Raw genomic sequence first — 19,695 nt, 5'->3', positions numbered from 1 at the left:
AGCTGCCTTGGAAGGCCGGGGAGCACAGGGACACCAGCCAAGGCCACTGGGGCAGGGCTGGGGCGAGCTGTGGGAGCATGCGGGGTGGGGGGCTGCCACCCCCCAGCACTGCACAGGCCCCTTTGGGGACGGGGCCTGTCCTGGGTGACCTCCCGTTTTTTCTTGGGACTCCTGGCTCAGCTCCACAGCCAAAGACCAAAGCTGGTGGGGCCACGCCGGTGCTCAGCTCAACCCGCTGGCCCTGGCACACTCACCTGAAACCAGCGTGTTGGAAATGTGGGGTGCCGGATGGGAACAGTTGGGGTTGGTAAAATAAACGCTTTTTAAGAAAAATTGTAGCTGGTGATGAGTGAGAGCTGCCCATGCCCCGTACTGGGGAGCTGCCGTTCCCCATGAGTGGTCTCTGGGATTCACTTACACCTCACAGATCTCTTGTCAGCGTTTTTATCGATTTAGGCACATTCCCAGCCTTACCTGTGCTGGGAGGTGTTGGCACTGGTTGAAAGGATTGTTTTTTTCGCTAACTAGACCTTTATTTCCGTGAAAAATGCCATATGGAGCCTGCGGCCTCACATGCTCCTTGGCTGGGTGACCACTTGGCAAGGTGAGCATGTCCCTCCCCATAAATGCAAGTGCGGCTCCTTCCCCTTCCAGAGACCTTGGACGACACCAAAGGTATGTCCTGCTCCCCTCTCCTCCGGCGCCTCAGGAGCTCCCCTCTCCAAAGTCGCCTTCTCCAGCTAGGCTTAATTTTGCCGAGACGCTCTGCCGGGGCTAAGCCTGGGCACAGCTCATGAGCATCGCCCGGGATGGATATGGTCCTCTATAGGTGCCTCTGCCTGGGAGGCTGCAGAGGCTGCTGCATCCGCCGGGAGCGGGGAGGACTCGCGGGGCTTTAGGCAATTTGTGGCGTGACCACATCGTAACATTACCAAATCGTGGCGTTACCAAATCGCCACGTTACCAACTGGAGGGACTGCGGCGTTACAGATGGTAGCATTTGCAGCCGTAGGGAGGATGCAAGTGGGGAAAGGTGAGAATTTAACTGGAGCAGCTGCCCCAGAAGAAGAAGCGAGCCCAGGGGCAGCGAGCCCAGGGGCAGCAAGCCCTTCCCCAGGTCAGGATTCAGGTGTGCCAAAAGCTGGGGTGTTTGCCGGTCCTCTCAGCCCATCTTCTAGGGGCTCCTCGCGGGGCCGGACGCTTGGAGCGCTTGGGCTTGGGCAGGGCTCGGATCCCATCCGCTGGTGAAATATTACCCCAGGGAGCTGAGCGCCACGGGAAATACTTCCCAAATGCCTTTCCCCGTGGATGGGAGCTGCCACGCTGCCTCGGTGGGGGGTGCCAGGGGACTCCAGCCTGGGTGAGGATGGGGCAGGGGCAGTGCTGGGGGGCAGGGGGGGCACGATACCCCAGGTGAGGCTGCTCCAGGCAGGAAAGGAGGTAGGGAAGGGTGTCGGGGGGGGGGGGGGGGGTCCCCATCCCTTGCTCTATCCCAGCACGGCTGCTGTAGGGTCTTTTGGGTCTCCGGCGCAGACCCGGGGAGGGGTGGGAGAGGCACAAGCCAAGGGACCTTGGTGTCTGCAGCTGCTGCCACCCATCCCAGGCCAGGAGAGGTGTCTGGGCTGAGCATGGTGAATGAGGAAGCAACTACTCCACGTCACCATGAAATGGCATTTTCTCCTTTGCCAGTGAATTATCTGCTCCGGCCTCACGGGAGGTCTGGCCTCCCTCCAGGAGGGACAAGCAGGAAGAGGCCCCGTGTGAGGCAGGAGCCAGATGGCTGGACAGGGGTGCACCATTCCTGGGTCCTGGTGGTTCACTGGAAAACAGATGCCTCCCAGTGAAACCAGTATGGCCAGTGGGAATACCCTGGTTACCCCCATCTTCTGTGCCAAATCCCCCTCCCAGCCAGGGGGGCTGAGCCTGTCCCTGCCCCTTTGCATGCAGGATGGCGGCCTCAAAGCTGGTGCTGTCGCTGCTGGTTGCAGCTCTCCTGCTGCATGTGGCCACCACACTGAAGATCAGTGCCTTCAACATCAAGGCATTTGGAGACAGCAAGATGTCCAACCAGACTATTGCAGATATCATCGTCTCTGTGAGTGCAGGGGGGGAGAGGAGCAGTCCCAGCCACTCTCTGGTCTCTGGGATGCAGCCAGCTCGGGGCAGTCAGACACCAGCTTTCTGCAGGCATCCATCCATCCAAGTGTCCATCTGTGCATCTGCCCACCCATCAATCCACCTGTCCACACACCCCCATCCATCCACCTATGCCTCCATTCATCCACCCAACCATCTGTCCATCCATTCATTCACCCACCTATCTGTCCGTCCATCCATCCATCCATCCATCCATACATACATACATACATCTATGCCTCCATTCATCCACAACATCCATCCGTGACTCCATCCATCCTCACCTCCATCCATCTGTCCAAGCCTCCATCCATTCACCCATCTGCTCTCCCCCTATCACCATCTCCAACCTTGGGCCATCTCCACTCTTGCTGGTCCCCAACCAAGGAATGGTGATGCTTGGTGCCGCCCAGGTTCCTCATCCAGAGCAGCCTGCAGCAAGGAGCTGCTGGGATGGTGGGTGGTAGACAGATGGGTGTTAGAGGGCACTGTGTTGCCCCAGGGTTCTTCCAAGCCAGAGGACACCAGCAGAGGAGCTCCCTCCCTGGCTCTGGGGTCCCTGCTGCCCTCCCATTGCCAGCCTGGGAGCCTTCACAGCCCAGCTCAGGCACCCATGGGTGCCCCCACGAGCAGCTCCTGGCCAGGAACGAGCAGCTCTGAGCTTGCCCCCCCAGATCCTGTCGGAGTACGACATCACTGTGGTGCAGGAGGTCCGGGATGCCGACCTGAGCGCTGTGAAGAAGCTGGTGGACCAGCTCAACAGGTGATCCTGATGGTGCATGGCGAGGGGTGCCTGCAAATGGGATGCTGTGGCAGATCCCAGCCAGCATTCTGCCGTGCCAGGGCACCTCTGGCTCGGTCGGAGAGAGGCCACTGGCTGCTGGGTGGCACCAGGAGCCTCCTCTCACCTTTTCTGCATCTCGCTCCTAGTGCGTCCCCGCATCAGTACAGCTTTTTGAGCAGCACCCCCCTGGGTCGGTCCAGCTACAAGGAGCAATACCTCTTCATCTACAGGTAAGGGGTGCCACCAGGATCCGGTGTCCACTGTGTCATCCACTGTCCTCCCCAGCGGCCCCGAAGGGTGGTGGCTACCTTTGGGGGCCCTGGCTGTGGCAGGAGCAGTGCTGGGGGCTGCCCTGCTCACCTCCCTCAGGTCGGACATGGTCTCCGTGCTGGGAAGCTACTACTACGACGATGGCTGCGAGCCCTGCGGGACTGATACCTTCAGCAGGGAGCCCTTCATTGTGAAGTTCTCCTCGCCCACCACGCGTGAGCAGAGCTGGCGTTGGGGACTGCCCAGACCTGGCATGGGGTCCCCTCCGCATAAGGCTGAGCCCAGAGCTGTGCCTGCTGGGTGGGGGGATTGCACCCTGGAGCCCAGCTCAGGGGCTCTACCAGGGTCTCTCACTGCTGTGGGGCCTTCTCCCACCCATGGGTGCCATGGCGTGCTGGGTACCTGCCCAGTACGGCTGGCACTGCCTGCTGTTTCCCACCATGTGCCATCTCCCACCATCTGCCATTGCCTGTCGTCTCCCACCACGTGTTCTCACCAGTTGCGTGCTATCTCACGTCTCCAGCTGTTTCCCATCATGTCCCACATCCCATCACCTGCTACTTCCCATCTTGTGCCATATCCCACCATCTGCTTCCTCCAGTTGGGTGCCATCTCCCATCACATGCCATCTCCCATCATGTACTATCTCCCCTCATGTACTATCCCCCATCGCCTGCCATCTCCCATCATGTGCCATCTCCCATCATGTCCCATTGCCCACCTTGTGCCATCTCCTACCCCATGCCATCACCTCCACCTTCCGAGAACCTCCCCAGGGCACACACACTCTCCCATCTCTCTCCCACCCCTGTCTCCTTCCCAAAAACACGGTGGCTTGGAAGAACTGATGGGAAACAAGCAGCAAACTCCAAACCACACATGGAGGGACACAGATCCCCACTGGAAATTCCAGCCTGGAGGACAAGCAGACCACAAAAAGCCAACACACCCTTTCCCTTTGGTAGCTTTTCCCAGCCGGTAGCTGGGGCTTGGCCCGGGGTGGTCCTCCAGGGTTCCCACTCCCTTCCCGGGTGCTGCACCCGAGCTGGGGGCTGACGGCTGCCTGTCTGGCAGAGGTGGAGAGGTTCGTGATGGTGCCCTTGCATGCCGAGCCCAGCAGCGCGGCGGAGGAGATCGACGCGCTCTACGACGTCTACACCGACGTCGTCAACAAGTGGGCGACGAATGTAAGCGGCGGCAGGGAGCTCGTCTCCTCCCTGGGGCAGCTGGGCGGGCTGGGGTACGGCCACCGCACATCCCAGCGGCCGTCTTGGGATGGACATATCCCACGGACACCTTTTGTACCCAAGTAGGTGCCACACCGGCGATGTCTGGATATGGACCTGCTGGGTTGCTCCACTGCCATTACTGGGGGCTTGTCCCCCCGTGCTAGGGAGCCCCGGGGGGCGTTCTTGCTGCCCCGTAAGATTTTAGGGAACCCTTGGTGCCCCATAAGGTCCGTGGGCAGGGACACAATGTGCTGCCCCACAGAACATCCTCTTCCTGGGCGACTTCAACGCCGACTGCTCCTACGTGACCAGCGCCCAGTGGCCATCCATCCGCCTGCGCTCCCTCAACGCCTGCGAGTGGCTCATCCCTGACAGCGCCGACACCACCGTTGCTGCCACCACTGACTGCGCCTACGACCGGTGGGTGCCGCGGCGGAGGGGTGGGGGCTGGTGCAGGGGGAACCGTCAGACGCTACCACCCCCATGATGTCCCGGCAGCATCGTCGCCTGCGGCACCGCGCTGCGCAAAGGCATCAAGTCTGGCTCGGCCACCGTCAACAACTTCCAGGCGACTTTCCACCTGCAGAGCAAGGATGTGAGTGAGGGGACGGGGCACGCGAGCCCACCTGCACCGGGATCCAACCCACCACGCCTCCTAGGAGTGCGAGTGGGCTCCCTGTTCCCCAGGGTGCCCCCGTGGGTGGCTCAGCTCCAACCCCTATCCCAATGCAACCCCCCAGCCTGAGCATTTCAGGGTCTGGTCTAAATTTTGGGGTCGGAGCGGAGCGTTTGGGTCCCAGCCAGCCACAACAGTGGTGGCAGGTCCAGACGAGCTCAGCCACCTCTCTGCTTTCCCCCTGCACCCAGGCTTTGGCTGTCAGCGACCATTTCCCGGTGGAGGTGACCCTGAAAGCCCGCTGAGTCCATCCCCGTGCCAGTGGCTACCGGGACACCCCGGCATGCACCTGCGTCCCTCATGGGGTCCACACACCATCAGTGCCAGCGAAGCTGCTGCCATCTCTGCAAGGAGCTGCTTTTTGGGGGTCTTGTGGGAGTGGGATGCTCTCCTCTTCCATTAAAAATTGAGCCTTTTCCAGCGCTGGAGCTCTGGAGGGAGGGTCCCTGCAGCCCCCCCAGCAGCCCCACATGCCTGAGCCCCTCGTCACCCTGCCAGGGGCAGCCCCACCGGGGCTGGAGCCAGGGAGGTCCCCAGGGCCGGGGATCCCCTCCCACCATCAAGAGCCCTGGACCTGTGGGGCAGCAAGCGCTGCTCCCCTCTGAGCCACCGGCAGCAAAAGCAGGGAAAGCAGGAAATGCCTGGGAGGCTCCGGGCAGGATTTGGCCCCCTTGCTGGGTCGCAGGATGCTCTTCCACCACTTTGGGGGCTGCACCTTGCTGGAGCCTGCCTGGCTGCGGGACAGCTGACGGGGCGCTGACGGTGAGGGTGGGGGGAGGCAGAGGATGTGAGTCAGTTCCCAGGGGGTTCGGTGCCTCCCAGGGGGGGTTTCGGTACCATCATGGTGCCGGGGGACACCGGACTCATCCCGTGACTGGGTGTAAGGATGCAAAACCTGGCAGCGCACGCAAGAGCCTGGCAAGCCCCAGCATGAGCAGCCGTCGCTTCCCTGCCTGCCCCACTGCTGGCACCCTGGCAAAGCCTCCTGCTCCCTCAGCCGGGGTGATGCCATGTGCCGGGGTGATGCCATGTGCTGGCGTGGCGGATGCCAGCTCTGCAGGGCTGCCCGGGCTCGGCCCTGGCCGCGTGTCAGCCTCAGCAGCGGGATGGGGTTGGCACCGTACCCCAGGGCTCCCGAAGCGCTGCCGACTCCACCGGGGCTGCTTTGGGTCACCAGTGCGGCTGCTTTAGGTGACAACTGGAGCTGCTTTGGGTCATGAGTGGGGCTGTTCTGGGTGACCTCTGGGGCTGCTGCGGGAGTTTGCAGCTGCCCCGTCTTGCTGAGGCTGGCGGTGCTCAGCCTGCCTGACCCAGACACCCCGCCATTTCCTTCTCTCCCCTCTAATTATACCGTCTGAATCACGCACATTAAGGCCATCGCCCTTCGCCACCTGCCTGACCACCGTGCCCCACGCTGCAACCCCGGGGGGTCACCCCGGCATCAGCACCCCAAGTCCCGTGCACCCACCCAGCCCAGCTGGGATGCTGCAGCACCACCGTGCCTCCCCGGTTGCCCTTTGCCGCATCGGCACAGGGGCGGCTGCGCCAGCCCCACCCTGCCGCCCCGTGGGTTTTTGGTTTCCCAATGTAGGAAGGAGCCCAAAGCCGTGCCAAAACCCCCATGGGGGTGTCTGACTCACCCTGCTTTGCCGGCACCTCCACTGAGAATAAAGCCGACCGTCCTGCGGCTGGGAGGGCAGAGGTGCTGCGCACTCGGCAAGGTAAGGACGGATCCGGGCTCAGCACCTTCAGCCACAAACCGGGAGGGACTGGGATGAGCTGGGATGAGCTGGGATGAGGAGTCGCCCCCTTACCCCAACAGTGGGGGCTGCGATCAAGTTTGAGGACATGGAGCAGCCTGGGGTGCTGGTGGCGGTGGCTGGGGCTGGCGGGCGATGGAGACATTCCAGCAGGGAGAGGAGCTGGGCAATCCCAGGGGCTGGCGGAGGTGCTGCCGGGCAGATTCACGGTGGCAGGATGGAATTTAGCTTCCCTTGGGACTGGCGAGCCAGCAGACAGCCCGTGCCAGCTCTGCGGGCTGCTCCAGGCAGTGCCCACCATGGCACGCTGTGGCACACCAGGACTTAGGAAGGACCTACATGGGGGTTTTTTTGCTCTATCCCCAAATCCAAAGCAGTTTTCCAAGTCCGACTCCCATCACTGCATCCTTGTGGCTCAGCATCCCTCCCGGCAGGATGGGGACTGCAGCGCTGGCACTGTTACTGCTAGCCGTGGCTCTCCCACGCCCGGCCACTGCCGCGCTACGCGTCGGCGCCTTCAACATCCAGGCGTTCGGTGACACCAAGATGTCCAACGAGGAAGTGGCAGGCATCATCGTCAGCGTGAGTGCAGCCAGGGATGGGCTCTGCGCTGGGGCAGACCCAAAATGTGGCTCCGGTGCCAGGGACACGTGGGGATGTGGCTATGGATGGGATGGCATCCCAGCGCCGGGGGTGCCCCGGGTGGATGAAGGCTTGGTGAGGACCAAGGTGGGATGTCAGGCACTCCCTGCAGTCCCTCTGAGCCCTCCATGGGGACATGTGCCCTGACACCGAGGGATATGCGGGTCCCCATGGTGCTGCACCCAGCACTGTGTCAGGGTGCCTGGCTGGGAGATGGGTGGGAGACAGTGGCCCTGAGCCAGCAGCAGGCTCCCTCTCGCCACCGCCGTCCCTCTCGGCCCTGCAGATCCTGCGTCGCTATGATGTGGCACTGGTGCAGGAGGTGCGTGACTCCGACCTCAGCGCCGTCACCCAGCTCATGGAGCAGCTCAACAGGTATGACCGGGGCCGGGGCCAAGACGCCAGCATTAGCAGGGAAAGCCAAACTGCCTGAGCAATAAAAGGCCAAAAAAAAAGGTCATTCATCAGCAGAGAGTTTGTTTTTGGACAGGGGAATAGGAGAAAAGTGCTGGGGCTGAAGCTTTGAGCAGGCACTGAAAAAGCCACTGGCAATACTCCAGGGAGGGGAAGAGGGATACAAGGAGCACAAACCCCCTCTGAAAGCTCCAATCCCACCGGAGCACACAGGATGGAAAGGAACTACAGCTCCGTCTCCAGAATCCAACAGGACAGGGCAGAGGCGAGATGCGGGATGAAGGGGGCAGGGGCAGGCAGTCCCCTGCACCCCAAGACCTTGTGAGTGTCAGGGGGACCCCGGGATGGACCCAGAGGCGGACGATGCTCTGAAGGAAGTGGCTCAGGCACCCCAGGAGGAAAAGGGGCTGCTGGGGTGGGCTAAAACTGGCCACTGCGGAGCAGCAGCCCTTCTGCCGGCGAGGTGCTGACCCTGTTTTGGGTGAGGGCACAGGCCGGGGCCGAGCTGGGGCCGGGCAGAGGCTGCTGCTGCCTTGTTGAAAGGTGAGGAGTGCTCCTGAGCAGGTATGCCCAGCCCATGTCCTCACCCCTTCGGTGTCCCCTCCAGCGTGGCCACAAAAGCAGTCGGGGCAGGGAGGGTGACGCCAGGCTCCATAGAGCCCCGGGCTGCACATTAACCTAATTTAGCTTTACTGCAAATGAAGGTGGGGAGCGTCCCTGCAGAGAAAGGGGTGGCAGGAGCTGCCCCGCGTCCCGCCCGCGGCTGGCCGTGCCCAAGGAGACACCCCGGGGTGGTGGGGACAGCGGGGTGGCTCGGAGCCACTACACCCCATGTCACCCACGGCCAGAGAACGGTGGCCCACGGGGACAGAAGAGCAGGACCAGCTGGTGCCAACCCCACGGCCACCCAGCCCTTGGCCATGCCGAGGCCACCCCAGGATGGTACCAGCCATGTCGCTGGTGCCAGGCATGTCACTGTCCTGCCTTTTTGTCTCCGCAGTGTGTCCACGTCCCCGTACGACTACGAGATCAGTGGCCCCCTGGGACGGGACAACTACAAGGAGATGTACCTCTTCATCTACAGGTAATGGGGCTGGCATGCTGCTGCCTGTCCCGCAGCACCGTGGGGCCACCAACACCATGGAGGGGACACAGGGGCCACGCCAAGCCCCAGGGTCACCAACCCTTTGGTCCCACAGGACAGACGTCGTGTCCGTGGTGGACACCTACCAATATGAGGACCCCCAGGATGTCTTCAGCCGGGAGCCGTTCATCCTGAGGGTCTCAGCACCTCACATCAGTAAGTGGGGGGATGAGTGACCCCGGGCAGTCGCATGGGGTGGCCGCGGGGCTGACATCCCTCTCCCCTGGCAGAAGCAGAGGAGTTTGTGCTGGTGCCGCTGCACTCGGCCCCGCACGATGCCGTCGCTGAGATTGACGCGCTCTACGATGTCTACCTGGCCGTCGTCAGCAAGTGGGGGACTGACGTGAGTGCCGCTGGCGCCGGGGGTGGCACTGAGGGTGGGCGCTGAGCCCTGGGGACCGTTTGACCCACGCTGGGTTCCCACTCCAAGGCGAGCGCAGCCGGTGCAAGGGTGGTGGGATGGGGACCCTGCTCCTGCCCCATCCCCTGCCACAAGGGATGCCCCAGCACCCTGGGCTGACCCCCGTGGGAGGGCTGGTGTCTGGGGCAGCCCCGTTCCCCAGCCGCCACAAGCCCCCCCATCTTCCCATCGCAGAACATCATGTTCCTGGGGGACTTCAACGCCGACTGTGCCTATGTCCAGCCGAGCGACTGGTCGGCCATCCGCCTGCGCACCAGCAATGTCTTCAAGTGGCTGATCTCCGATGGCACCGACACCACCGTGGGGAAGTCAGACTGTGCCTACGACAGGTGAGCGCCGCCACAGCACTGCTGTCCCCCTCCCCGGCACCCCGGGACCCCCCTGCCCGTCCCGCACCACCAGCGGCCGAGCACGGGGGCAGGAGCGGGACCCATCGCCTGCGTCTCCCTGGCAGGATCGTGGTGTGTGGTGCCAAGCTGAAGAGAAGCATCGTGCCAAATTCACCTGCCATCTACAATTTCCAGCGTGCTTTCCAGCTGGACCAGGAGGAGGTGAGCCAGCCTCGCAAACCCGGGGCTCAAACAGGCACCAAAGCTGAGCTGCCCCGGGCAGCGCCGGCTGTGGGGCTGCCGACGTCTGTTTGGGATTAGGCAGCCCGGTGCAGCCACATAGCTGCTGCATTTAAGTATCAGCTCAAAAATAGAGTTGAAGCAGCTCTAGCAGCAGCCCAAGCTGGCTCCGGCCACAGCGCACGTGCCTCTGCTCAGCGCCTGCCTGCTGGGACGCCAGCACAGCCCCTGCGTAAGGCACACAGCCCTCCCGGGACACGGCAGTCCGCAGCTGGCTAACGGGGAGCTCGGGGTGACAAGGGACCCATGGGTGGAAACAGGAGGGGGGATTTGGGGTCACTGCTGGTCCCTGTGGGGAAGAGATGAGACGCACAGGGTTTTTAGTGGCCCTTCATGGGCAGGCGCAGGCAGGACTCCACGGTGTGGGGCAATCCAAGCCAATCTTCAATCCCCCACAGCTGGCACAGAGCTCCCAAGTGAGACACGGGGGTCTCAGAAGGCAGATGCCCCCCTTCCAGCACCCGCCCCAGGCCACGCCTGGACATCTCTCCACGAGAGGTGCCAAAACTGAGCCTTGTGTGTTGAGCGTCTCAGGGTTGGGGTCATTGCGTCCCCCTCCAGCAGGCAGGGTGATCAGGGCTGCCCTGCCAGCCCCATCAGCACCGCGAGGGACTCGCCGAACACTTGCGTTACGCTTCCCCACCTCTCGCCCTCCTCCAGGCCCTGGCAGTCAGCGACCACTATCCAGTTGAGGTGAAGCTGACGGTGTGAGCTCCTCCAGCGGCCGCAGACCATGATCCAGCTCCAGCTCCCACCACCAACTCCCGTGAAGCGCTCTAGGCAGCCCCATCCATGACCGCTGTGTGTGGGCTGCTCCACGTCCCGGTCTGGAGAAGGGTCGCAGCCGGCTGCTGGCCGTGCCCAGGCCCCCCCAGCCCACCATGAACCAGAGCCCGGGGTCAGGCCACCAGTCAGCCACCCCATCGTTGGAAGCGGTGACCACAGACAGGCTGGAGAATGACGCGTCCATGTCCTACCTCATCAAAGACTTTATTGACAAATCTCATTTCACAATTAGCTGTTGGACAGGAGGGAGGCTATCCAAGGATCAGCGGGCTCAGGCCACAGCGGGATCAAGACCCTCTCCCTGTCCATTCCTCGGGGGAGCCGAGCAGGCAGCTCTCCCTGCTCTCAGGAAAGGCAGCGGTGGTGTCAGGCACTCTACAGGGACTAAGGGGAAGGGGAGGTTGGGGTGGCCACAGGAGCAGGCAGCACGTCACCAACTGCTGATGCTGCAGACAGCTTCACTGTGAAAGTCTACAGCTACTGCAGCGTTTTGGCGGGTCACTCAAGCTCCTGGGACAGGGCCCTGGCTGGCTGGCTCCTCAGCTCTTCTTTTTCTTCAGCATCTCCATGTACATGCGAAGTGACTTCTGGATGGACTCCTTTGAGATGAAGCTGATGAAGTTCTGAATGTCTTCCTCCCGGTGAGCTACCAGGCGGTCCAACACCGCCTTCCTCATCATGGACTTGGTGAGCTGACGGGCATGGTCTGCGGAGAGGACAGCGAGGATGGGGAACGTGTGCAGTCCTGCCACCGTGTACAGGTCCCTCCGAAGGGGAGGTACCGCACACCAAAGGGCTCTTTAAACCAGCAGGGAAAGGTGTAAGAAAAATCCACTGGCTGGAAGCTGAACTGGATACATTCTCGTACAATAAATTATGATCTGTACCACTCAGTGGGGAAATGACTGATCTACTGAGACAGATAACAAAGAGTTGTGCACCTCCTTCTCTTTGCAACCTCCAGAGCCCAGCCCTCACCCCAATACACACCACTGGGCTTAGGACAGCAGTAACCAAACAAAATTCTCTGCTATTTTAAACTGCTCTGGCTCTAAGCTCCCTCAACCCAACCCCTTCGACCTCTGGCAGGACAGTCCACTCGTGCCAAACATGCTGTACAAAAGCCAGCAGCACTGTCCCCTCGAGCTCATCCCGACTGCAGGCTCTGGGCCAGCTCAGTACGGATACGTTGATGCTGCCGGAGCAGTGCTGGCTGCTGGAGCTGTCTGAAGCCTCATGCACCCATCTGCTCACACACACACACACAGAACCGTGCACAGTGATGTTGCAGCACATCTGTTGCACAGATGTTGCATACACGCTCTCAGTGTGCTACAACCGTGATGGTGAAATGATGACCAACCCTCTCACGCACTGGGAACCCCGAATCGCTCCAGCACCTGTGTGCTACAGACACCTTGACCCGGACAGAATCACAGAATGAGAGGGGTTGGAAGGGACCTCTGGAGATCATCTCGTCCAACCCCCCCACCAGAGCAGGCTCACCCAGAGCAGGTTGCACAGGAATGTGTCCAGGCGAGTTTTAAATATCTCCAGAGAAGGAGACTCCACAACCTCTCTGGGCAGCTTGTTCCAGCGCTCTGCCACCCTCAAAGTAAAGAAGTTCCTCCTCATGTTTAGATGGAACTTCCTAAAACCAAGTTTGTGCCCGTTACCTCTCGCCCTGTCACTGGGCACCACTGAAAAATGACTGGCCCCATCCTCCTGGCACCCACCCCTTCAGTATTTATAAGCATTAATAAGATCCCCCCTCAGTCGTCTCTTCTCCAGACTAAAAGAACCCAAGTCCCTCAGCCTTTCCTCATAAGAAAGATGTTCCAGTCCCCTAAGCATCTTCACAACCCTTTGCTGTACCCCCTCCAGCAGTTCCCCGTCCTTCTTGAACCAGGGAGCCCAGAACTGGACACAGTACTCCAGGTGCGGCCTCACCAGGGCAGAGTAGAGGAGGATAACCTCCCTCCCCCTGCTAGCCACACTCTTCTTGATGCACCCCAGGATGCCCTTGGCCTTCTTGGTCCCTTGGTCCCCAGGGCACATTGCTGGCTCATGGTGGTCCTGTTGTCCCCCAGGACTCCCAGGGCCCTTTCCACAGAGCTGCTCTCCAGCAGGTCAGCCCCTAACCTGTACTGATGCGTGGGGTTGTTCCGCCCCAGGTGCAGTACCCTACACTCGCCTTTGTTGAATTTCAGAAGGTTCCTCTCTGCCCAACTCTCCAGGCTGTCCGGGTCACGCTGAACGGCAGCGCAGCCTTCCGGTGTGTCCGCCACTCCTCCCAGTTTTGTGTCACCAGCAAACTTGCTGAGGGCACACTCTATCCCTTCATCCAGGTCACTGGTGAATATATTGAACAGGACTGGACCCAGCACTGACCCCTGGGGAACACCACTTGTTACAGACAGACTGCCCCTGGCTCTGATTTAGGGCTCTCGGGAAGGATCTGCACGATGCCTCCTGAAGTCAGGGGAGAGCACAGCTGAGACATGCTCCCCACTCTTAGGGGCTGAGGTTTCACTCTAACGCCAGGACAGCAGGAGAGAAAGCTGTTTAGGGACCCTCTTCCAAGGCTGGGACACAAAGTGACAGTCCTGGGACCCATCCATTTCTGCCCAGTTTCATTCAGGTTTCTACAGAAAGAGTAGACGAAGGGTGATAGGTAGTTACACCTCCCTGCGGTGGTCAGGAGGTTGCATGGGATGGGATGGGATGGGATGGGATGGGATGGGATGGAATGGGATGGGATGGGATGGGATGGGATAGCTCAGGTCTAGCCCTGGCTGGCGAAAAGCCCTCTGCCAGCCCAGGAACCACATGCTGCCAGTCACAAATTAGCCCAAACACGCACATGATGTCTGTCTTCACGCTCCCATTGCCATCCCCAGCTTAGCAGAGTGACGAGAGTTGATCCAGACCACAAAGACGGACTGGCAGCCACCCAGGCACTCTCGCCCAGCCTGTTCCCTCAACTCCATGGCAGCTTTCCTGGGGTAACACCTCCACTGACAGACACAGAGATCCAGCTTGTATCTGGAGCTCAGGCACCTCCGGATTGACTCAGCAGGGCTGGCAGCGTAAGCCAAGCTGGAGCCACGTGCCCTGCACACCCAGCATGTTGTCCTCCCACACAGGGGCACTGGCAAGCACATCTCTGTTAGCCCAAGGCTGCCTGGACTGCTGTGCTGAGTTTTCCTACCTCCCAGCCATCCATGCCTCCCCTTTAAATGGAAACTGTTACATCGCTCGCAAGTACCAGCCCCGGTACCTGTCCTGCCCACCCGGATCAGATTCCCCCTTCCTCTGCTGGAGGTGCTGCCCTTACCAGGAAGGGCCAGCCACTGTGCCATAACAGCCGCAGCCTTCTCCTGGAGCTTCTCCTCTGGCACCAGCTCATCCACAAGGCCAAACCTGTGGGCCTCGGGTGCGGGGTGGAGGGAGCCCAGCTGGAGGGAGCGTTCAGCAACTCGGTGCCCCACAACGTTCACAAATGTGTCCTTAAACCTAGAAGAAATGGGAGGAAAAGCCACAGTCAGGGAAGGAGACACACTGTGGCAGCCGCAGCCAGACATCGAAGTGAAGAGCATGCTCGGTCCCACTCCCCAGGCACGGGTCTCTAAACAGCAGCTACGGGCTCAGCCACGCTGTGCAAAGTCAGGCGAGCAGAGCCATTTTCGGTACTGCCCCAACAGAGTTCACCCTCCTCTCCACGAGAGCTGCTCTATTTACCCTCAGAGCACAGGTCCTGGCTGTGCCCACTTGCTGTGATGCGAAAGCTCCTTTCCAACAGTACATTTACACATTCCTAGGGCAACCAAGGGTCCACACCTTAGTATATTAGTGTCCCTGTGCTTCCAGAGATCTCCACAGCTATGGGATTTTGCAGGTACACAGCCTGTACCCACAGAAAAGCATATTCCTAGACTGAGCCTGACCAGGGAGATCTCCCAGCACTAGTTTCGGAGTTGACTGCAGAGTCAGAACTGAGCTCCTCGCTGGTGAAGGAAGTGAGGACATTCTGCAGCCTGAAAGCTTTTCAGATACATGCAAGATAGGACAGAGAAATGAGGTGCTGTGTCCTGCAGCTGCAACTACCTGATCCCTGACACATAAAACTACGTCTCAGTGTCCAGTTAAAGTGATTAATAAACTCCTTGAAGATTAATTCTTTTTAGAGACCTACACGTGACGCTAGAAGTGGGAGGCACTGGCCTACCAGAAGGGAGCCACAATGCCCAGCTGAGCTTCATTCAGGCCAATGCTGAATTTGGGGTTCTCCACCATGATCCTGTAGTCACACGACAAAGCAATGAGACAGCCTCCCGCCGGGCTGGACCCCTGGCCAAGAGAAAGAAGAAGAGAGTCTAGGTCATGGTTACAAACATCCCTGAGCCCCCAGCCTCGCTGTTTCCTCCAGAGCAGGAAAGACACAGGGTGACAGAGCACATGTCCCCCAAGTCTCTGATCACCCGACTCCAAACAGCCCTAAAGAAAACTTCTGATATGTTTACCAGGGTTTATAATTTCATTTTTCAATGTTCTTTGTTTCTTGCATTTTCCAGCCTGGAAATCTAGTTAACTGATCCGTGTTACTCAGGTTGCAAACCCTGCAGCAGAGATGTGCTACGGCATTTTCTTGTAAACCTACATGAGTTTTTAACCCTGCTTGAGTTTGTAACCCCAAATACCACAGAAACAGTTCTGTCCAGGGGCTTTGTAACACCTTCTGTCCATAAAACTTCCACTTGAGACTGTATTTGCCTGGACTCAGTGCTCGCTTAGCACAGGATGCCTGCAGGAAGCCACTCAGAGACCCAGCTGCCTTCAAAGACAGTCTACGGACAGATACAGAACCGTGAGCTGTCAAAGTGGCACTGCACTGAAAAACGGAAACAAGACACCAACCAGGTAACAACCCATCTATGGACACTGAGATTCACATGGCACTTCCCCGCTGGCCAAGAACCACGGCTGGAGGAGCAAAACCTGGTGAAAAAAGGGCTTATGACAAACCGCACTCCCCGAAGCATCACTGTCAACAGGGCTGAGGACGAGCACTTGCGGCATTGCATGGCCGCCTCCCATCTCCTCCCCTCTGCTGAAGCGGTACAACGGCCAAGCAAGTGACCCTGGGCAACTCCTACGAGTCTCATCAGTGAGAAAGCAGCCGGTGGGCACGTGACAAGCGTCCTTTGGACACCTCCTACGCCAACCGCTCGGCTTCTCTGGCACTCGACTGTCACCAATGCCCCTCTGGGCTTTACCACTGGCCTACAGCCCTCCTCCTGGTCCTCCAGCCTGGAGGACAGACTCCCAGCTGAGTTCTTGGGGCAGGGTATGGCTTTTGCTGCACAAAACACTGCCAAGGGCACTTCAGTCCCCATCGGCAGGACACGAGTGCCATGCAAGCTCTCCACCGCAGCTGAAACGCTGCTATACCCCAGCAGTGCCTGCAGCTTACATGGAGCCTGCAACATCCCACTCTTCCATACCTTACCACACCCCAACGTGCCGAGCCGACAGACACGTACTTTGCCCAGACATCCCAACGAATACATCCCTGTATTTGTTTCAGCACTGAGAAGCCTGATTTTTTGGCTGTCCCTGCCCATGTGGTGCAAACAAGTCGCTGCAAGTGACAGACCATGTGGGGCGACTAGGAAGGCGGATCTAAAGGACGCACATTGACTGCAGCGACTGTCACCATGTTGGAGCCGTACAGTCGGAGCCACATCTCCTGCACAGCTCTCCAGAACTCGGCGTAGTGCTCCGTGCTCTTCCCGCACATCTCTGTGATATCCAGGCCAGATGAGAAGATTTTGGGGACGGCCTGGAATGGGGAAAATAGAAACATCACTGAGAGTCACTGCTCAGAGATGACCCTTTAGCCCTCTAACCCATTCGACCTGGCAGCCTGAGGAAAGGGAAAGCGATAATTAAATATGACATAAACCAGGGTCTTTCAGAGTTGAAACAATCTCCCCAGTGCTCCCACAGCCTGGATCATGCAATCACCGTGGCCTGCAGGGCTGCGACTCTTTGCTTGCAGCACGATTTCTCATTATCAGCGTCCCTGTGCAGGTATCAGCGTCCCTGTGCAGGTACGTCAGCCACACAGCACAAAATCTGTCCTGTCCCATTCCCAGGCACCACCTCGTACCCACATCACATCTGAAAAAAAACACTGGCTTCCCCTAGCAGTTCCCTGCGGGCAGTTCAAAAGAGCTCAAGGGTTGTGTCAGGTTTGTAGATAAGCAGCTTTGATTTTAACGACAAATGACAATACTCGGTTGTTATTCTTCCTCTAGAAAAGGAAAAAAAACCCCTCCCCTCCTTCTGGAGCTGATCAAAGCTGCCTCCTGGCCCTCCCGTGCCAGTGACCAGGGAGCCAAGAGACCAAACACGAGCAAGGGAACGGCACCCATGCCTGCCAAGTTGCCCCGCAGCTTGCACCCCGAGCTCAGGAGAACACGTACGGATGTGAAGATCACGCCCCGGCAGGCCCGGTTGTTCTCCAGCTTCTCCAGGCTTATGCAAAACTCGGTGAGGAAGTCCAGGCTGAGGCTGTTGACCGGGGGGCTCCTGAACTTCATCATGGCAACGCCTGTGCCATGGTAAACACAGAGACATCAGAACCCCCACCACAGTGGCACACGCTGCCTTGCCCAAGGGAGCTTCACCCGCCTCCCTGCTTCCTTGCTCACCCAGACCATGTCTTCCCACTCCTGGCTCTTCAAAAAGCCCCGAGAGCGGTGGGGCCAAGAGCAGGCCCCGGCCTTTGCCCAGATCTGCTCGCAAGCCAGGCTCATTCAGCCAGTGGTGAACCTGGAGCATGAGCGAGCACGCGTGCGGTGGTGCGCGGTGTGTCCCAAAGACCAGCTACCTTCGGGGTCACGCTGCCTGGCAGTTCCCTTCTCTCTTATCCCCCATGCCCACGGGATTACACACCTTTCCGAGCCTGCTGGAAGCACTGCCACTCTGGCCAGCACTGCGGGAAGGGCTCTGAGCCCTTGTCCCCTCCCAAACAGCTCTACCTTACCACGAAAGGTCCTCACCAAGTGCTTAGTCTGTGTGCTGCAGCCGTGCCCAGGCTGGGGACAGTGCGAGGACGCGCCCAGAGGCCCAGCAGCCAAAGGCAGGCCCTGGGAAGCCTCAAGAAGAGGCACCCTTTGTTCGGTGTGAGGACGTGGCCCCGTGACAGCTATTCCTGGCAGCCAGGACACAGCAATCCCCAACAGACGCTCCCTGAAGGAGCGCCTGCCACTCTACCAGGTCCCCAAAGCAGGGACCCCGCAGAGGGGACAACGGGGCAGGAGATCTGCCCATGGTGACAGCTAGGGTTTGCCTGTGGCACCCAAGTGGCACCCAGCCACCTAAAGTGCCCATGACTGTTGAGGCTCCCGTCCCCAAATGCTTCTCTCCGAGGCTCCTAAGCAGCTGAAGCTGGAAGATCTAGGGCTTTGGTGGCCTTCCACGCCCAGAGTCACACGTGCCATGGGGCAGGCAGGGGAGGGACCCCCCCGTCTGCATCCCACAGCACCCGGCAGGACACAGGTGACACGGCAGAGGTGTCACCCGCCGTACCTGAGCTCTCGTCCAGCTCCACCATGATCTTGTTGTTGCTGAAGGCACGACACGGGCTGAGCGGGAGGCCGGGGGGCTGCGGCATGCCGGGGGGCTGCCGGGCGGCTCTGCCCCACGCCGGTGGCCGGCAGCAGAGGGGCAGCACACCTGGGGGGACAGAGGCAGGTAGGGCCGGGCAGGGGACAGCCCCCATGGTGTGGGGTGAGCTCCCCAAAACTGCTCTGCACAGACAGAGGGAGGACACCCTGACCCACTGCGGGAGGACAGGGGGACACCCCGATCCAAGGTGGGGGGACATGGGGACACCCTGATCCATGGTGGGGGGACACAGGGACACCCTGACCCACTGAGAGAGTACAGGGGGACACCCCGACCCATGGTGGGGGGACACGGGGACACCCTGACCCACTGAGGGAGGACATGGGGACACCCTGACCCACTGCGGGAAGACAGGGGGACACCCCGATCCAAGGTGGGGGGACATGGGGACACCCTGACCCACTGAGGGAGGACAGGGGGACACCTCGATCCAAGGTGGGGGGACATGGGGACACCCTGACCCACTGCGGGAGGACAGGGGGACACCCCGATTCAAGGTGGGGGGACATGGGGACACCCCGACCCACGGTGGGGGGACACAGGGACATCCCGACCCACCGAGGACATGGGGCACCCTGACCCACTGAGGGAGGACATGGGGACACCCCGACCCACGGCGGGGGACACGGAGGACACCCTGACCCACTGAGGACACCCTGACACGGGGAGGGGCCGTGGAGACCCCCCCACTCGCGGCGGGGGGCACGGGGACACGCTGACTCCCAGCGGAGGGACACGCAGGGACGCGGGGCCACCCCGCCGGCGGGGCCGGGCGCACCTGACCGGGCGATCCGGCGGGCGAGGGTCGGCGCCGCCGCCATCTTCTGCCGCCGGGTGAAGGGTACGGACCGGGGCCTCGGCCGTGCGTCACCGCCCCGCCCCGCCCCGCCCCGCCCCGCCCGGCAGGACGGACCCCCGGCGGCAAGCGGCGCCCCCAGGCTGAAGCCCCGCCTCTCAAGCTGAAGCCCCGCCCCTGGTCCCGAAGCCCCGCCTACAGTCGGCCCTGCGGCGCGCACGTGCTGCCGCCCCGTGGTGGCCCGCGCGCCCCAGGCTGCGTGCACCGCCCTGCCCTGCCCTGCCTGCACTGCCTGCACTGCCCTGCCTGCACT

At 60.6% G+C, this 19,695-nt stretch overlaps 3 protein-coding genes across 3 annotated transcripts; 2 read left to right on the top strand and 1 right to left on the bottom strand.

Moving 5' to 3' along the window:
* Positions 1–1,948: 1,948 nt before the first annotated feature.
* On the top strand, positions 1,949–5,340 carry LOC104253579 (deoxyribonuclease-1-like). Its single transcript, XM_059826368.1, has 8 exons — positions 1,949–2,095; positions 2,811–2,899; positions 3,067–3,150; positions 3,290–3,405; positions 4,265–4,377; positions 4,682–4,839; positions 4,918–5,014; positions 5,287–5,340. The coding sequence occupies exons 1-8, from the start codon at positions 1,949–1,951 to the stop codon at positions 5,338–5,340; spliced, it is 858 nt and encodes a 285-aa protein (XP_059682351.1).
* Positions 5,341–7,290: 1,950 nt separating this feature from the next.
* On the top strand, positions 7,291–10,816 carry LOC132318594 (deoxyribonuclease-1-like 2). The gene is made up of 8 exons (XM_059826369.1): positions 7,291–7,437; positions 7,784–7,872; positions 8,912–8,995; positions 9,111–9,211; positions 9,286–9,398; positions 9,651–9,805; positions 9,931–10,027; positions 10,766–10,816. Exons 1-8 carry the CDS (start codon positions 7,291–7,293, stop codon positions 10,814–10,816), a joined length of 837 nt encoding a protein of 278 aa, XP_059682352.1.
* Positions 10,817–11,076: 260 nt separating this feature from the next.
* Positions 11,077–19,407, bottom strand: ECI1 (enoyl-CoA delta isomerase 1). Its single transcript, XM_059826607.1, has 7 exons — positions 19,365–19,407; positions 18,488–18,634; positions 17,380–17,507; positions 16,587–16,733; positions 15,120–15,241; positions 14,229–14,407; positions 11,077–11,597 (listed from the first exon to the last, which is right to left on the bottom strand). The coding sequence occupies exons 1-7, from the start codon at positions 19,405–19,407 to the stop codon at positions 11,431–11,433; spliced, it is 933 nt and encodes a 310-aa protein (XP_059682590.1). The 3' UTR covers positions 11,077–11,430.
* Positions 19,408–19,695: the final 288 nt, after the last annotated feature.

This window comes from Gavia stellata, chromosome 18, assembly GCF_030936135.1.
Source record: "Gavia stellata isolate bGavSte3 chromosome 18, bGavSte3.hap2, whole genome shotgun sequence".
NCBI classification, from domain to species: Eukaryota; Metazoa; Chordata; class Aves; order Gaviiformes; family Gaviidae; genus Gavia; species Gavia stellata.
This window is presented reverse-complemented; position numbering and strand designations above follow the sequence as displayed.